The 18,889-nt window shown below is 52.6% G+C and overlaps 3 protein-coding genes across 3 annotated transcripts in view; all 3 read right to left on the bottom strand.

Annotated features, from left to right (window-relative positions):
* The window catches only part of rhbdl2 (rhomboid, veinlet-like 2 (Drosophila)), a 12,229-nt gene extending 9,545 nt beyond the window's left edge, over window positions 1-2,684 (bottom strand). The window contains exon 1 of the mRNA XM_056592796.1: window positions 1,559-2,684. The gene's annotated coding sequence lies outside the window, so the exon portion shown is untranslated. The remainder of the gene's footprint in view (window positions 1-1,558) is intronic.
* A 275-nt stretch (window positions 2,685-2,959) lies between these two features.
* akirin1 (akirin 1) lies at window positions 2,960-12,502 on the bottom strand. Its single transcript, XM_056592795.1, has 5 exons — window positions 12,168-12,502; window positions 6,397-6,525; window positions 4,829-4,957; window positions 3,702-3,773; window positions 2,960-3,206 (listed from the first exon to the last, which is right to left on the bottom strand). The coding sequence occupies exons 1-5, from the start codon at window positions 12,367-12,369 to the stop codon at window positions 3,196-3,198; spliced, it is 543 nt and encodes a 180-aa protein (XP_056448770.1). The 5' UTR covers window positions 12,370-12,502; the 3' UTR covers window positions 2,960-3,195.
* Window positions 12,470-18,778, bottom strand: cnr2 (cannabinoid receptor 2). Its single transcript, XM_056592267.1, has 4 exons — window positions 18,673-18,778; window positions 17,543-17,647; window positions 15,576-16,693; window positions 12,470-12,502 (listed from the first exon to the last, which is right to left on the bottom strand). The coding sequence occupies exons 2-4, from the start codon at window positions 17,616-17,618 to the stop codon at window positions 12,470-12,472; spliced, it is 1,227 nt and encodes a 408-aa protein (XP_056448242.1). The 5' UTR covers window positions 17,619-17,647; window positions 18,673-18,778.
* Between the last annotated feature and the right edge of the window lie 111 nt (window positions 18,779-18,889).

Raw genomic sequence — 18,889 nt, 5'->3', positions numbered from 1 at the left:
GCTTCCCTCTGGACAGAGGCTCAAAGTTCCCTCAAGCCGAACAAACTGCTACAGGAACACTTTTGTTCTCTGTATTCATAAATGGTTGCAGCGCCAGTGCTGCAGGGTTCTGTTGCGCTGTCTGAAGTACGGAGCCCCTCTGGGATCTTTGCCTCCTGTACTTTGTTGCGTCCTTTTTTACCGTGTATGCTAAGTGTGTTAACGCCTTTTTATTGACCTGCAACCAAATGTACCCACGGGTACGAATAAAGCAACCTTGAACCTTGGTTAACCTACAGGCCATTTCTGACTGGTTAACCAACCTACAGGCCCTCTCTGACTGGTTAACCGACCTACAGGCCCTCTCTGACTGGTTAACCAACCTACAGGCCCTCTCTGACTGGTTAACCGACCTACAGGCCCTCTCTGAATGGTTAACCGACCCCTGACTGGTTAACCAACCTACAGGGCCTCTGACCAGGTTTAACCGACCTACAGGGCCTCTGACTGGTTAACCAACCTACAGGGCCTCTGACCAGGTTTAACCGACCTACAGGGCCTCTGACTGGTTAACCAACCTAAAGGGCCTCTGACTGGTTAACCAACCTACAGACCCTGACTGGTTAACCAACCTACAGGGCCTCTGACCAGGTTTAACCGACCTACAGGGCCTCTCTGACTGGTTAACCAACCTACAGGGCCTCTCTGACCAGGTTTAACCGACCTACCGGCCCTCTCTGACCGGGTTTAACCGACCTACCGGCCCTCTCTGACCAGGTTTAACCGACCTACCGGCCCTCTCTGACCAGGTTTAACCGACCTACAGGGCCTCTCTGACTGGTTAACCGACCTACCGGCCCTCTCTGACCAGGTTTAACCGACCTACCGGCCCTCTCTGACCAGGTTAACCGACCTACCGGCCCTCTCTGACCAGGTTTAACCGACCTACAGGTCCTCTCTGACCGGGTTTAACCGTCCTACAGGCCCTCTCTGACCGGGTTTAACCGTCCTACAGGTCCTCTCTGACTGGTTAACCGACCTACCGGCCCTCTCTGACCAGGTTTAACCGACCTACAGGGCCTCTCTGACTGGTTAACCGATCTACAGGGGCTCTCTCTTGGCAGAGCTCCAGACGTTAACCATGTTGGTCTTGGCTGCTGCCTCACCAGACCTTAAGTCCACTCTGGGACAGATAGAGGCTATAAAGAGGGTATAAAGAGGGTATAAAGAAGGTATAAAGAGGGTATAAAGAGGGTATAAAGAAGGTATAAAGAGGGTATAAAGAAGGTATAAAGAGGGCATAAAGACGTATTCTGCCCACCTGGTGGACAGGAGTCCCTATGATTTATTTTGGACTCTTTATTTAATGTAAAGGCGTTAGTCCCTGGAGATTAAAAAAAAATTATAAAGTGAGCCCTTCACAAATAGGACTACATTAACCTGCATGAAGTTACAACACACCTGCAACACAACGTACACAACTACAACACACAGGAGGTCTGAAAGACCACATGGTCCGCAGAAGCGCCCTCCCGAGCCTCAGAGTGGTACAGCCCGTGTGAATGGTCTCGTCTCCTACCTGTTGGGATGTGTTTGAGCAGAGACCCGGGATTCTCACGTTCCACTCGGATTGGACTGGTCTGGACCTCCACACGACCGGGCGTCTGTAGGTTAAGATCCGGTTTAGACCTCCTCGCGACCTTTCTATAGGTGTCTGTCCGTCCTGTACCGGGACCTGTTCCTCCGGTCTGTGTCCGTCCTGGCCCGGGAACTGGACTCTCGCTGCCCGCCTGAGAAGTCTGAGGGGGAGGGTTCGCCTTCCGATAATTACAGGCTCTTCATGGCTTTCCTGCGACTAACTTCCTTCCTCCAACCAAACAAACAGCCGGCGCTCGGGAGGACAATGTTTAGAGTCTGGGTCCCGGTGGAAAAACACAAACACACACTCAGTCTCTCTTTCTCCTTCCTGGCTTTTCTCCTACCTGGTCTCCGTGTACCTGAAGCGGGGGAGCCACACCTGTCACACCTGACGTCACAGGGAATCACAATCCCGCTTTCTGACAAAAACATGGAAGAGGAAACTGCTCTTGGTCTAAGCCGGAGTTTAGTGTAAACCAGAGTTCGGTCTAAACCGTGGTTCCTGTAGATTAGAGTCCAGGTAAGAAGCAGAACCTTGATCTGGAATTCAGCTTCATCTCGTAAACGATCGAAACGCTGGGCTGCAGGACCCTGGTCGGCCCACAGGTGGGCGCTGGTGTCTCGTTAAACCAGGGGGAACGTCCCGGTTTATCCACCCGGCGTGTCGGGACAGGAGCCTCACAGACCAGTCAGTCCTCCGGAGCAGCTCGGGCCTTACAGGGGGTACCGTATGGTTTGGAGTCCTCTCTTCTCTCTCCTCTAATGCGGAATGGAAACCAGTTCTCACGGATCACCCAACCTCGGATCAACCTTCCTCTGGTGTAGCGGTCAGAACAATGTTTAACTTTAATGACACTAATATAATAACATACAACTAAAATAACCTCTACCAAAATGGGGAGGCAGCAAAAGCCAATTAAATGTTTAGTTTCATATACAGATATCAACCGTCTCTTCAACCATCGTATGCGATGACGTCACGGCTTTAGTTCACGATCGGGTTGGATAATAAAATAACTACTTTATGATTCCCAGGGAGGTCATTATGACGCGAAGCATAGATTATTAAATAGCGCACTATTCCAGGGGTAACCGTGACGACACAGGAAGTGAAAGTGACAACACAGACAGGCGGTTGCTTCACAGAACTTTTATTTATGCAAAAGAAGGAGGGGGGGGGGGGGCAAGAGGAGCAAAGCAGGGGGAGGGTGTTGCGGGGGTGGGGCTGTTAAATGGTGGGTGTAGCGGGGGGTGGGGGCTGTTAGAGGGGGGAGGGGGTGGAGCAGGTTCTGGTGCGCAGCGGGTCCAGCTGGAGCCTCCGTCACCAGGTGTGTGTGGTGGTGGGGGGGGGGGGGGGGGGGGGGGGGCTTTGTACAATTAACGCTCAGATTAACGACTCCGGAGCAGAGAACCAGAGGATCAAAGGGAGGAGATACATCGTCATGGCAACCAAAACGGATCAAAGAAATACAAAAACAAAAAACAACTTAAAAACTGTAAAAGTGGAGGAGGAGCCGAGGGCGGCCATCTTGGAAGAGAGAGGCTCGGGGGGGGGGGGGGGGTCGGCGCGTCGGGCGTTCAGGAGACGTCTGAAACAGGAAGTGGAGAGGGGATGAGCGTCGCAGACAGGAAACGCTGTCTACACAAGAGCCCGCCTTCAGGTGGCTCTGTGGGGGGGGGGGCTGTGTGTATTGTAATATGTTTTGTTATGTGTAGTGTGTTTTAATGTAAAGCGTGTAGTGTATATTAATATGTAGTGTGCATTGTAATATGTAGTGTAGTGCGTATTGTAACATGTGGTGTGTAGTGTATTTTAGTGTGTGGTGTGTACTGTGTGTATTGTAGTGTGTAGTGTATTTGAATGTACGCTCTGTAGTGTATTTCATTTGTGGTGTGTGTATTGTAGTGTGTAGTTTATTTCATTTGTGGTGTGTGTATTGTTGTGTGTAGTGTATTTTAGTGTGTGGTGTGTGTATTGTTGTGTGTAGTGTGTTTTAGTGTGTGGTGTGTGTATTGTTGTGTGTAGTGTGTTTTAGTGTGTGGTGTGTGTATTGTTGTGTGTAGTGTGTGGTGATACTACTTACAACTGGCTGGCCGCGCTCCGTATCTTCGCATGATTTGGTCTTGTGTGAATTTCACAAAAGATTCATATTGTTCTGGAAGACAAGAGAGCATCTTTACTGACGGGACCACACAAGATGGCCGCCGGACCGGGTCCAGCCTCATCTCCACAAACCCCCGTCAGGTTAGGAACGCTGAACGGGTTTGGAGCCTTTGAGAGGTGCGGTCAGAGAGATGTGGGGAGCTCACTATGCCCCAGGACACCTGACCTTTACCCTTTACCCTTTACCCGTTTAGCTCTATGTCAGCCTGGCTAGCAGCCAGATCGGTAGGTTAAACATGTTAAAAGTGATATTTGTAACACTGGGGTTGGTAGTTTAAACACATGTTCACACCTGGGTTGGTAGTTTAAACACATGTTCACACCGGGGTTGGTTGTTTAAACACATGTTCACACCTGGGTTGGTAGTTTAAACACATGTTCACACCTGGGTTGGTAGTTTAAACACATGTTCACACCGTTGTTGGTTGTTTAAACACATGTTCACACCTGGGTTGGTAGTTTAAACACATGTTCACACCTGGGTTGGTAGTTTAAACACATGTCAACACCTGGGTTGGTAGTTTAAACACATGTCAACACCTGGGTTGGTAGTTTAAACACATGTTCACACCTGGGTTGGTAGTTTAAACACATGTTAACACCTGGGTTGGTAGTTTAAACACATGTTCACACCTGGGTTGGTAGTTTAAACACATGTTCACACCTGGGTTGGTAGTTTAAACACATGTTCACACCTGGGTTGGTAGTTTAAACACATGTTCACACCTGGGTTGGTAGTTTAAACACATGTTCACACCGGGGTTGGGCGATTAAATAAAGACCGTCAATGAATTGTTTAGTGTGGGATCGTTGGTTTAAAGTAGTGTGCGTGCTTTTGACAGTGAAAGTGGGTTGGTAGTTTGAATATATGAGATGGGAATCTTAAAGACACAAGATTTGGTTCATCTGCAGCGTCTGGTTGGTAGTTTGACCCCCGGCGGTCGTGTGCAGCACCTGGTTGGTAGTTTGACCCCCGGCGGTCGTGTGCAGCGCCTGGTTGGTAGTTTGACCCCCGGCGGTCGTGTGAGGCGCACGGTGATGGGGTACCTGCGAGTTTTGTGTTGAGGATCTGTTCGTACTCCTCGCGGATCTTCTCCTCGTGGTCCTTCAGCAGACGCTCACACAGGTAGCTCACCTGGCGCAGTGTGAACCACGGCGCGTCCTTCCTGGAGCTGCCTGCCAATCACAGCGCAGCACGGTCGTCAGCACAGGGGAACACACCCTCATAACCTCAGCCCTTCATAGGGGAACACACCCTCTCATAACCTCAGCCCTTCATAGAACACACCCTCTCATAACCTCAGCCCTTCATAGAACACACCCTCTCATAACCTCAGCCCTTCATAGAACACACCCTCTCATAACCTCAGCCCTTCATAGAGGAACACACCCTCTCATAACCTCAGCCCTTCATAGAACACACCCTCTCATAACCTCAGCCCTTCATAGAGGAACACACCCTCTCATAACCTCAGCCCTTCATAGAACACACCCTCTCATAACCTCAGCCCTTCACAGAGGAACACACCCTCATAACCTCAGCCCTTCATAGAACACACCCTCATAACCTCAGCCCTTCATAGAACACACCCTCTCATAACCACAGCCCTTCATAGAACACACCCTCTCATAACCTCAGCCCTTCATAGGGGATCAACCCTCTCATAACCTCAGCCCTTCATAGGGGATCAACCCTCTCATAACCTTGCGAGAGCTCAGACCGACTAACGCTGAGCTCTAACCCGCTCCCCCGCTCTGCAGCAGGGCTTCCTGTCCTCCTCACTCGCTGAGCTCTAACCCGCTCCCCCGCTCTGCAGCAGGGCTTCCTGTCCTCCTCACTCGCTGAGCTCTAACCCCCGCTCTGCAGCAGGGCTTCCTGTCCTCCTCACTCGCTGAGCTCTAACCCCCGCTCTGCAGCAGGGCTTCCTGTCCTCCTCACTCGCTGAGCTCTAACCCCCGCTCTGCAGCAGGGCTTCCTGTCCTCCTCACTCGCTGAGCTCTAACCCCCGCTCTGCAGCAGGGCTTCCTGTCCTCCTCACTAGCGCTGAGCTCTAACCACCGCTCTGCAGCAGGGCTTCCTGTCCTCCTCACTCGCTGAGCTCTAACCCGCTCCCCCGCTCTGCAGCAGGGCTTCCTGTCCTCCTCACTAGCGCTGAGCTCTAACCCCCGCTCTGCAGCAGGGCTTCCTGTCCTCCTCACTAGCGCTGAGCTCTAACCCCCCGCTCTGCAGCAGGGCTTCCTGTCCTCCTCACTCGCTGAGCTCTAACCCCCGCTCTGCAGCAGGGCTTCCTGTCCTCCTCACTCGCTGAGCTCTAACCCCCCGCTCTGCAGCAGGGCTTCCTGTCCTCCTCACTAACGCTGAGCTCTAACCCCCGCTCTGCAGCAGGGCTTCCTGTCCTCCTCACTCGCTGAGCTCTAACCCCCGCTCTGCAGCAGGGCTTCCTGTCCTCCTCACTCGCTGAGCTCTAACCCCCGCTCTGCAGCAGGGCTTCCTGTCCTCCTCACTAACGCTGAGCAGCTGATTGGATCCAGAGTCACTCAGGGCAACACAAAGGCCATGCAGCAGGGGGGGTACGCCCAGGTGGACGGGACTCCCCCGGGGGTCAGCTCTGTACCTGGGGGGGAGCAGGGCGCGGTCAGAGCGCTGCTGGGGCTGGCCGCCTCGCTCTGGTTGAAGGCGGCCTCCAGCTGCCGTCGCCGCTGGATACGGCTGTACTCATGACGGAGGTTCTGGAAGATCTGCTCTGTAACACAAGAGGGGCAGCAGCAGGGTCAGGTGGAGGCTGGTGGTGTAGGGTGGAGGCTGATGGTGGAGGCTGATGGTGTAGAGTGGAGGCTGGTGGTGTAGGGTGATGGTGTAGGGTGAAGGCTGATGGTGTAGAGTGGGGGCTGATGGTCTAGGGTGGAGGCTGGTGGTGTAAAGTGGGGGCTGATGGTGTAGGGTGGAGGCTGATGGTCTAGGGTGGAGGCTGATGGTCTAGGGTGGAGGCTGATGGTCTAGGGTGGAGGCTGATGGTCTAGGGTGGAGGCTGATGGTCTAGGGTGGAGGCTGGTGGTGTAGGGTGGGGGCTGATGGTGTAGGGTGGAGGCTGATGGTGTAGGGTGGGGGCTGATGGTGTAGGGTGGGGGCTGATGGTCTAGGGTGGGGGCTGATGGTGTAGGGTGGGGGCTGATGGTGTAGGGCGGAGGCTGATGGTAACCCTGGGGGATAGAACTTCCTTCAGAGCCATGTCCACTTCCTGTGTGGGGTAACTCTCAGTCAGAGCCAGCTCCACACGACGGACGTGCAGATTCAAAACAACACGCACCCCAACGTCCCAGAAGGAGGTTAGCGAAGGCTCAGTGGGTCGCAGTCCAACGGGAAGCACCCTCAGAGGGTATTACCCAACGGCCTGGGGCCCCATCACAAGAGTGTGTTCACCAGCTGACTCAGTGCCCCCCCCCACCTCAAGAGGAGGAACTCAACCCTACTTCCTGCTCTCCCCACCCCGTGCTCTTGGGTCCGGCCCTGAGCACCCTGGGGTGGGGGGGCGAACGGGACTATCTGCCCGCCCCAGAGAGCAGAGGGTCCTGCCTCCAGACCCCCCTGCCCGGGTTATCTGGGGCGGGGAGGCCATGACAGAGCGTGATAGTCGACCGTCGCCCCAGCCCTCTCGTTGGAGGCCATTTTGTGTCGTCTCTCCAGCCAGAGTGAGGAGGAGTGAGGGGCCTTCTATGGTTCTAATCCCCCCCCAGGGGTGTTGGTTCACCAGTGGAGGGGACAGACCCCCGGCTGTAGAGCCCCCAGTGGAGGGGACAGACCCCCAGGGGCCCAGCTGTAGAGCCCCCAGTGGAGGGGACAGACCCCCAGGGGAACGGCTGTAGAGCCCCCAGTGGAGAGGACAGACCCCCAGGCTGTAGAGCCCCCAGGGGAGGGGGGACAGACCCCCGGCTGTAGAGCCCCCAATGGAGGGGACAGACCCCCAGGGCCCCGTCTGTAGAGCCCCCAGTGGAGGGGACAGACCCCAGGCCCGGACCGTAGAGCCCTGTCCAGTGCCCTACGGCCCGGGCCCTGGGCTGTAGAGCCCTGTCCAGGGCCCGTGTTCAGGTAGGCTTCACTGGAGCAGTCCAGCTATAAAGTGATTAAGGATTTATTGAAGACTAGTTAGCGATGCTAAAGTGTAGGTTGGAGATGGTTATGTTTAGGTATTAGCTATGAGACTATAGAGATGCTATGTTTAGCTATGAGACTATAGAGATGTTATGTTCAGCTATGAGACTATAGAGATGTTATGTTCAGCTATGAGACTATAGAGATGTTATGTTCAGCTATGAGACTATAGAGATGCTATGTTCAGCTATGAGACTATAGAGATGTTATGTTCAGCTATGAGACTATAGAGATGCTATGTTCAGCTATGAGACTATAGAGATGTTATGTTCAGCTATGAGACTATAGAGATGTTATGTTCAGCTATGAGACTATAGAGATGTTATGTTCAGCTATGAGACTATAGAGATGTTATGTTCAGCTATGAGACTATAGAGATGTTATGTTTAGCTATGAGACTATAGAGATGTTATGTTTAGCTATGAGACTATAGAGATGTTATGTTCAGCTATGAGACTATAGAGATGTTATGTTCAGCTATGAGACTATAGAGATGTTATGTTCAGCTATGAGACTATAGAGATGTTATGTTTAGCTATGAGACTATAGAGATGTTATGTTCAGCTATGAGACTATAGAGATGCTATGTTTAGCTATGAGACTATAGAGATGTTATGTTCAGCTATGAGACTATAGAGATGTTATGTTTAGCTATGAGACTATAGAGATGTTATGTTCAGCTATGAGACTATAGAGATGTTATGTTCAGCTATGAGACTATAGAGATGTTATGTTTAGCTATGAGACTATAGAGATGTTATGTTCAGCTATGAGACTATAGAGATTTTATGTTTAGCTATGAGACTATAGAGATGCTATGTTCAGCTATGAGACTATAGAGATGGTTATGTTCGGCTATGAGACTATAAAAAGGTGGTTATTTTTAGGCATACAAATTGTTTACAAATCCATGATAATGGTCTTTTTTAAGTGAGGTATTCATTTGATTACAGCAACAGAATGTAAAGTGATTAGATTGACCTCACCATTCCAACTGCTTGAGGTCAGAATACCAGTCCACACCCAGCTGTAAGAGGTCTACGGCCTTCATACATCAACTAACAATTCCACCCTCTTTACCACATCAAATCAACACACAATCCACCCCTCACGTTTTACTACTAGGATCCCATCCAAGACTGTTGCCAGGCAACAGTGACCCCGGCAATGACCAGGCTAGACAATCAATGGACTGGTCTGGGCCACAGACCTGGGATCAGATCAGGACACTGGGGGGACTGGGTGGACGTGATAACTGCGTGGAGACACAGGAGGCTGGGGTGATGCCTCTGGACAGCACAGTGGGGGAGGGGGGGGTCCACAAACCTGCTTTATCTCAGTGTATTCATAACCAACGACCAAGAGTACCAAATAGTAAACAATGTTAACACAATCTCTTCAATAACTGCATGGTCAGAATGCGACACTAGTGAAGTGTCAGTTATCACTAGTGGACACTGGATCTACCTGCGACCGGGGCGTAACTCACCTGGACAGGTGTGTCTCCACCCAGAAGCAGCCCGACAGGTTGGACTGACAGCTAATAAAGTATGGAATTCTTCTGCTGCTGCTCCTGTCCTGAGTTCAGCAGAAGGTTCCACCTAACCACATCTCCGGACTCTGTCACTAATGAAAGCCAAACAATGGCTGACACTCCCTCCCCCCTCGCCCCCACTGAATCTTCCTTTCACTTGCATTCTGACTCGTTTTCATCTCTGGGTTTCTCTTTGGCTTTGGAGATACTAGCGTCATTCCCAGTGCTTCTAGTACAGCTGTACTGCCACCGAGCTTGGGAGAAAGAAACAACCCCACAGGAAGCCATCGACGGTCCACCCTTTAGCTCAAACATTAGCTGCTAACACTGAGCCCCGCTCAGGGGGAAACACAGGAGAGAGAGTCTGGGGGGAGAGCTTTTAGTGGGGGAGAATGTTTAAACACACACACACACCAGCTTTCATTAGCACCATGACGCTGCAGTTCAGAGTCCAGTGGAGCTCGCTGATTCTCAGACACAATTCAGATCTTTCATCCAAAGAAGAAAATAGATATTTGATGAAGATATCGGTGTATAGAAAGCAGGCTCATTGTCGATGGATAAGCATCTGGTTGGGCCAACTAAGACAAAACAAATCAAGCCGTATTGGTCGATCAGTCTCTGCTCTCTACAGATATTACGCCTCATATTGGGGGGGGGGGGGGGGGGGTGTATCTGCCGACAAAAGATAACGATGGCAGACAGGCTCTGATGGAGTCCAGGTATGAGCCCTCAGGGGGGGGGCTCTATGGAGACCATCAGGACGACAGGCTGACCAAACACAGCCGACAGGTCAGACCAGGTGAGACCGCCTTAGAGCCGACAGGTGAGACCGCCTTAGAGCCGACATTAGAGACCGCCTCAGAGCCGACAGGTGAGACCGCCTCAGAGCCGACAGGTGAGACCGCCTCAGAGCCGACAGCTGAGACCGCCTCAGAGCCGACAGGTGAGACCGCCTTAGAGAGACCACTGACTCCCCGGTGGGTTGGAACCTCCACTAGCTGCTCGCTGATGCGTCAAAGATTTTGTGTGCACGTTGTTTTGATAGCTTGGAAAGCTCTTTAGCCTTGAACATTAAAGACTCCCAGGACCCAGGGAGACCCTAGGCTGGGTTTGGGGGCCGGAACCCCATTGACACCGAACAAACAGAGTGGGTTCAGGGGCCTCTGGCTACTGTCGGGCCCGGGGAGCCACTGGGCACCAGCTTACACTCATTGAAATTCTCCCCACAGTCACTCCGAGTCAATACGTTTTATTGAAACAGGAAAGAGGGGCTGCGTGGAATAGGGAACCACCTTCCTGCTAACGACACGCCACCCCAGACAGCCAGAGGTGACCGGCACACGTAGCACCCGCTCATAACGCAGGCCTCGCATGTCAGATACTGATACAATAAATAATAAATAAGGAGAAATCACGGGAGCATTGGTACTGTGCTCCATCTTGGATAAAGAGACGACGCGGGGAACATGACGACTCAGAGCTCGGGCGTCTGAACTACAGAGCTGGAGATGTTGTGTGACACAGCAGGGAGGGCGATAGATAATGAAGGTTCATGCCCTGTGTTATTGTACGGGGGAGATGTCCTCTACCTCCTTTAACCGGTGATTCTGCATACCGCCTAAAGTCTCGGGACTAGACTGAACCCTAATCCTAGTCTTGGGAATGGCTCACCGCCTCCTAATCCGACTCAACTCTATCCAGGAAGAGATTGAATAACATCAAAATACAAGACAAACCCTTTGTAAAGGAACAGAAATTAACAGCCCAGGCATTAGCTACTGTCGACCTGCAGACTGTGATTGGACAAAATCACCACAACCCCATTCAGCAGGGGGTCTCCAGGTGATCACCAGAACCAGACACAGTGGGGGTCTCCAGGCCCAGACAGCGGGGGTCTCCAGGTGATCACCAGACCCAGACACAACGAGACCCGTTCTCTCCGCCTGAATGCGCTGGTTTTCACACCAATGGGGGGGCTGGCGGAGAGAAGGGAGGGGAGGCTGTTCACCCCCCCCATCCCGCACCGGACACTCGAGGCCCGGTGAAGAGCAGCCCTACCGGCTACCAGCTCATTATCGGCCGTCCAGGATTTATATTCCTAAAGAGTGTCAACGTTAGGGGTCTTTAAAATAGGACTCGGTTGAGAGCCGCCGGACAACAAAAGGCAGGACCCAGAGTTAGCATACAGGCCCATTGTTTCACAGCTATTGTGTTTTAAATCAATGTTTAAAGGGTTCTCATTGTTTTTCATTGTTAGCCACCGCACAATACTCTTAACACGGGCTTTGGAACGGGGTTCGGCGGCGATGGTTCAGTTTGGGAGACAATTCTAGAAATAGGATTTGCTCCAACAATGCGTGAAGATAAGTTGTGTTTGAGGAGCATTGGGGCCGACGTCTGCTGCTCAGACCTCCACATGATAGACAGAACCATCCGCACACCGAGGGCCTGGTGCCGTGTCCGTCAACACCAAAGGCCCGGGTTAGAGACAGAACCATTCGCACACCGAGCGCCAGGCACCGGGTACGTTCGGTTGGTCGGTCCGAGGAAGGAGAGGCTCTTTGTAGAGAGCTAGCCGACCTAGCGGTAGCTCGGCGAGGCTAAAGCTTTACCTTCCAACCCCCAACCCTGGCTCACCCCCTCCCCCATGTCGGCCCCATCCCCCCCCCCCCGACCCTCCATCTTAACCACATCCATACCTGGGGTCAGCCGGGTCTCCCCTCCGGCGGTGGGAACCGGGGACATCGAGGGGTTGTCGACCGGCGGGCGGAGGTTGCACCTCTGCGGGGAGGGAGTGCTCGGAGCCCCCGGTAGCGGGCTGCACCGCCTCCGCTTGGGGGACCCGGGGCTGAGGAGGGCCTCGAACTCCAGGGATCGCTTCAACGTCGCTCCGCAGGCCATGGCGGTCCGCGGTACCGAAGGATTACTGTGATCTGAGGGGGAAACGACCCGTAGAAAGACCCGACGTTTTTTCGCGGATCTCCCGGTTCCTTTCTTGTGGTCACAGCGACGACTGGAGCTGAGGCCCCGCCCTCTGGTTCATACGTCACACAGCGGAGCGTACCATCCAGAGGGGACCAGGGGGGGACTCAGCATTCAAAATAGAGTCATGGTGTACACAATTACGCAGACAGATATAATTCTTTCTTGTGGTCACAGCGACGAGTCTCCGACTCAGCGCTGAGTGGTACCTCCGAAGGTACGCTCGGTACGCTCCCCCCTTATCCACCTTGGATGGTACGCTCCGCCATGTGACGTAGTGACCAGGCTGGTTCATACGTCACAGGCGGAGCGTACCATCCAGAAGGGAGCAGGGGGGAGCTCAACTTTCAAAATAGAGGTATACTAATTACGCAGATATTGGATACGTGTGTTAAATAAACGAATGCTAAGCGATTGTTTTTTCCATTCTAAGCTGCAATTAGTAAAGTTCATATCTATTCATGGATATTTATTTTAAACCGTTTTTGTCTTCGCGCACCGAGGTTCGTGTTTGTTGAGCTGTTTTGAATTGAACTTTAAAGGTTCACCAGCCCTCAGATCTCCAGGTCAATAGAAAGCAGTCCGACTCAGAGAGGACCATTCACACTGCATCATCAGCATCAGAGCTCCTCAAAGTCACAGTGTCCTGGGTTCATATTAAAATACGTACATTCCTTTGTCCAGGAAGTGTAATCGTCCTAGTGTCATTTTGGGCATTTCAACCTCATTATTTTTTTATGACAAGAGTAAATCATTTCTCATTCCTCACAGAATCCATGTCCAGCAAAGTGTGAACATGAATCTGGGAGGGCAAGGATCCGACCAGTAAAGAGCTGTCCAGTATTAAAACTCCCCTCGCGCTCGGCCAAAGCATTTTTTCTAATACTAATCCCCCGTTACTAACACTATTTCCAACGTTTTTGTACTACAATGTTTGAGTTCTTCGCCCAGCACGGAGACAGCGTTTACAAAGAAGCCCAACAGCGCATGGGTCTCCTGAGGAAGCTGAAAGGGTTCGATGTCAGAAAGGACATTTTATTAACGGTTTATCAGACACTGATGGAATCTGTCTTCTCCTTCAACATTACATCTAGGTACAGCTTCCTAACAAGCAGATGCAAGGGAAAACTGGCTAGGATAATTAAGCAGGCAAGCGAGACAACCAGCATCCAAAAAAAAACACAGTTTCCAGACTTGCACACTCAAGCAGTGGAGAGGAAGACCAATTCCCCTCTCCTGGATCCCTCCCGCCCCCTCTCCTGGATCCCTCCCGTCCCCTCTCCTGGATCCCTCCCGTCCCCTCTCCTGGATCCCTCCCGTCCCCCCTCCTGGATCCCTCCCGTCCCCTCCTGGATCCCTCCCCCCCCCTCTCCTGGATCCCTCCCGCCCCCCTCTCCTGGATCCCTCCCGTCCCCTCTCCTGGATCCCTCCCGTCCCCTCCTGGATCCCTCCCGTCCCCTCTCCTGGATCCCTCCCGTCCCCTCTCCTGGATCCCTCCCGCCCCCTCCTGGATCCCTCCCGTCCCCTCTCCTGGATCCCTCCCGTCCCCTCTCCTGGATCCCTCCCGTCCCCCCTCCTGGATCCCTCCCGTCCCCTCCTGGATCCCTCCCCCCCCCTCTCCTGGATCCCTCCCGCCCCCTCTCCTGGATCCCTCCCCCCCCCTCTCCTGGATCCCTCCCGTCCTCTCCTGGATCCCTCCCCCCCCCCTCTCCTGGATCCCTCCCGTCCCCTCTCCTGTATCCCTCCCGTCCCCTCTCCTGGATCCCTCCCGCCCCCTCTCCTGGATCCCTCCCGTCCCCTCTCCTGGATCCCTCCCGTCCCCTCTCCTGGATCCCTCCCGTCCCCTCTCCTGGATCCCTCCCGTCCCCTCCTGGATCCCTCCCGTCCCCTCCTGGATCCCTCCTGGATCCCTCCCGTCCCCTCCCGTCCCCTCTCCTGGATCCCTCCCGTCCCCTCCCGTCCCCTCTCCTGGATCCCTCCCGCCCCCTCCTGGATCCCTCCTGGATCCCTCCCGTCCCCTCCCGTCCCCTCCCGTCCCCTCTCCTGGATCCCTCCCGCCCCCTCCTGGATCCCTCCTGGATCCCTCCCGTCCCCTCCCGTCCCCTCCTGGATCCCTCCCGTCCCCTCTCCTGGATCCCTCCCACCTCCTCCACGGCTGCTTTGAGCTGCTTCCATCCGGCAGAAGATACAGAGTGCCTCTAGCCAAAACATCTCTATACAAATCCTTCACACCCAAGGCACACAATATACTCCTTACACAAGCACCACATAAACACAATTAGAGAACAGACTGCCTTCAATCAAAGACAATTTTCTAATATGGCAACATATTGGACTAATAAAGCTTTTGAACTTTATCACATCATTCGTTAAGAATATACATTAGAAATCTAAAAAATACGCTCATAATTCTCTTTGATCAGGTAACAGTTCTGTGTGTATGCATGCCAGTCAGTAGGTCGCCAACTGCTATCACTTCTTACTATTAAAACTAGTTTCGGTTTGGAGGCAGACGCACTCAGCACTTCGTTCCAGCTGAAGAACAGGGGGGTCCAAGGGTGGCTGCTGAGGTCACAGCTGGGCAGCATTAGCAGCGCGGCTAGCATTAGCAATACATTCAATCACTTATGGTGACGTGAAACATTAATATGTCAAATTAAATTAATGTATTCTGTTAGAATTTACCATAATTAGCCGTACAATTACCTTAAATATATGGCTATATCTAGATATTTAGATATAGGATGTACAAAGTGGAGGATGGGGAAGGGACTCCACCAGCCTCCGGTCTGTCAGCAATAAATAGGATCTTATCTTATGACACATAATATTATCGTCCTTATATGAAGATATAATACGATATGGTGCTCCACAGAGTCCCATAGCCTGTCCTGAACAGACCCTACATTCATATGGAATCTGGAGACGGATAGAACTAATACCATAACGGTGTCATAACTTCATCATCGTCATCGGATTCTTATATTACATCATCATTGTTGTAGATAAAAGGTTGCAACTAACTATATTTAATTAAGGTGTCCTAATTAACCTTATACTCCTTCCCCGTCACCTCCTCCTGCTCCGCCCCCCCTGTCCACCTCCTCCTGCCCCCCCTTGCCCACCTCCTGCTGGCCCCCCTTGCCCACCTCCTGCTGGCCCCCCTTGCCCACCTCCTGCTGCCCCCCCTTGCCCACCTCCTGCTGGCTCCCCCAGGGGGTGGCCAGGCCATAGGAGCTGATCCCCGTTCCGGACATGTCGGGCTGGGTCGGTCCTGACTCCCGGGGGGTTGGGGTCCCGGCCCTCCGACGCCAGCAGGCCCCTCCCCCCGTGAGACACCGCAGCCGGACCACCAGGGCCAGCCGGATCTCCTGGCAGCGCAGTGCGTAGAGCAGGGGGTTGACGGCGGAGTTGACCAGGCACAGCATGCTGCAGAAGGCGAAGGCCCTCCTCTGGGCCGGGCTGAGCGCCGTGGAGACGTCGGCCAGCATGAAGCCCAGCACCGGCAGCCAGCAGCCCACCAGGATGAGCAGCACCAGGCTCAGGGTGCGCGCCAGCTGGAGGTCCAGCCGGACGCGGGCGCGCTGCGGGCCGGTGGCGGCCTGCAGTGCGGCCATGGCGGCCGTGTGGAGGCGGGCCTTCCAGAGGATCATGGCGTAGGCGGCCAGGATGACCAGCAGCTCCAGAACAATGGCGGCCGTCCAGCAGAACTGGAAGCTGAGGCTGACGTAGGGGAAGAGCTCGGAGCAGGGCGGCCACAGCCCGGTGGAGCACTTCCAGCCCATCAGCGGGAGGAAGGAGACCAGGACGGTGGCGGTCCAGAGCAGCAGCAGCGCCAGGAGGGCGCGGCGCCGGGTCAGCACCGCCCGGTAGCGGTGGGCGCGGTGCAGGCACAGGAAGCGGTCGACGGCGGTGAGCAGCAGGCTGCCCACCGAGCCGCTGAAGGCCAGCGTCACGCCGCCCAGCTTCACCAGCGAGGCCGTCGGCCCGTCCTGGCGCCCGAAGAGGTGGAAGTCCACGAAGCTGACGGAGTAGAAGGCGCTGGCCAGGAGGTCGGCCAGCGCCAGGCTGCCCATGAAGAGGAAGGTGGGGCGGCGGCGCAGGGCGGGGCAGCAGGCGATGAGGCCCAGCACCAGCCCGTTCTCCAGCAGGGCCACGGCCCCCGCCAGCAGGCCCAGCACCCCGATGGCCTTCTGCTCGCCGCGGGACAGCACCATGAAGAAGTCCAGGCCCTGGGGGGCCCCTGGGGCCGGGGGGAACGCAGCGGTACATGAAGCGGCCCGGGCCCTCACGTGCATGGAGGCTAACAGCCAACGTCTTATTGGACACGAGGAGCCGGCAGGGATGAGGGCGACCGGCTCATCTCTGCAGGCATTCAGGTCCTAACCCTAACCCATTCAGGTCCTAACCCTAACCCATTCAGGTCCTAACCCCAACCCATTCAGGTCCTAACCCTAACCCACTCAGGTCCTAACCCTAACCCGTTCAGGTCCTAACCCTAACCCATTGAGGTCCTAACCCACAACCCACTCAGGTTCTAACCCACAACCCATTCAGGTCCTAACCCACAACCCATTCAGGTCCTAACCCTAACCCATTCAGGTCCTAACCCTAACCCATTCAGGTCCTAACCCTAACCCACTCAGGTCCTAACCCTAACCCATTCAGGTCCTAACCCACAACCCACTCAGGTTCTAACCCACAACCCATTCAGGTCCTAACCCACAACCCATTCAGGTCCTAACCCACAACCCATTCAGGTCCTAACCCACAACCCATTCAGGTTCTAACCCACAATCATTCAGGTTCTTACCCACAACCCATTCAGGTTCTAACCCACAACTTTTCCCCTGGCAGTCAAACCCCCTCCCCATAGCAATCACATAGTTTCAGAATGATTGAAATAGGCAATACATGTCATTGAAAGCCATACAACATGATACACATTTACACATTTACACACATGCACACGCACACACACACACACACACACACACACACACACACACACACACACACACACACACACACACACACACACACACACACACACGCACACACACACACACACACACATTTCACATGTGGGTACCTGTAGGTATTACTGAGGAGTTCTCCATCGGTGGTCTTAATACCTTGGTTACACCAGAGGTGGAACCCTCCCACATATGCTGTCTGCTTCAGCTGTGAATCGTTTCTGAAGAAATTAGTTAAATTAGTTTACTTTTAAAATTGCAGTCTTTCCCTGCAATATTCCAGAACATTTCCTGCATTGGTTTATGTGGAATCAGGTACATGGATCAAGACCTATCATTACTTTTTTTTTTTTTTTTGATTTATTCTCACATTTAGCATAACGTTTATATAAATCATGATCTAGACCTAGATGTCCCAATCACTCAAGCCATGTGACCTGCTAGGTGCTATATGCTGCCCCCTTTGGGAAATAATTATGTTCTTTACTCAAAGGTAAAAGTAATCTGTATTTCTGCTAGGATGCACATTTAATACATTTATCATGTTGTGATGATCGTTATGGGAAAAGATTTTATAATTTGACCTCGTCATGCCCCTCAAGTTATAGCACATTATCTAAGGTACAAAGTCTAAATCAAACTTAAGACTCAATGCATTATCCTGATAGATGGAACCTATTGAAGTAAATATAAGCACATGAATAAATTTGAATTTGTGCTCAACATTCATTGATTTTACATTTGTTTGTTCTAATATTTATTTATTCCACCAATGGTAAAAGGGGTGGAGGGCAAGTTGCATCAGTATTTCATAAGGGTTCCCTGGAAATTACACCACTTTAAGGTCATCCTCTTCCCCTATTTGGCATCTCTGAGACCTGCTGCTATTTCGGTTTCCTGATACCCACAACGGAAAGTGCCAGTGGTAATAATACAAAAGGCATTGTCATCTAAATAGAAGCAAAAATATCATTTTGAAAACCATTTAAGTGTGCAAAAGAATATACACAATAAGATGAACTACTTTGTGGTCATTCCACTTCTTAGGAGAGTAGACTTTGTCATATTAACAGTAGTCCACCCCAGGCTGCGTCGAGGGGAAAACCCCCCCTCCTCATCTTCTACTCAGCCTGTTCCCCAAACAGGAAACTCTACATGCTCTGTTCCGGAATAAAGATAGAAAACGGCTTTGAATCTATCTCAAACAGACGTCCAAAACAAACATGACTTAATAGTCATAAAATACCTTGAAGATGATTTTTTCAATGATACCTTGAAACCACCTTTAGAGACCAGTATTCCTGATGAGATGAAATGATGTTGATAGAGTATGTGATGGCGATGCGCTCTGGGGAGATATCCTGTACACAATGTGACGAGCAGCACACAACAGCAGAGGATGACTGGGTTGTGGTGAGGAGGAGGAGATGATTGCAGCCAGTAGATTGACACATCGGTCACCA

Source organism: Gadus chalcogrammus, chromosome 6 (genome assembly GCF_026213295.1).
Source record: "Gadus chalcogrammus isolate NIFS_2021 chromosome 6, NIFS_Gcha_1.0, whole genome shotgun sequence".
Taxonomy (NCBI): Eukaryota; Metazoa; Chordata; class Actinopteri; order Gadiformes; family Gadidae; genus Gadus; species Gadus chalcogrammus.
Note: the sequence above shows the minus strand (reverse complement) of the source record. Positions and strands in the feature narration are given on the sequence as shown.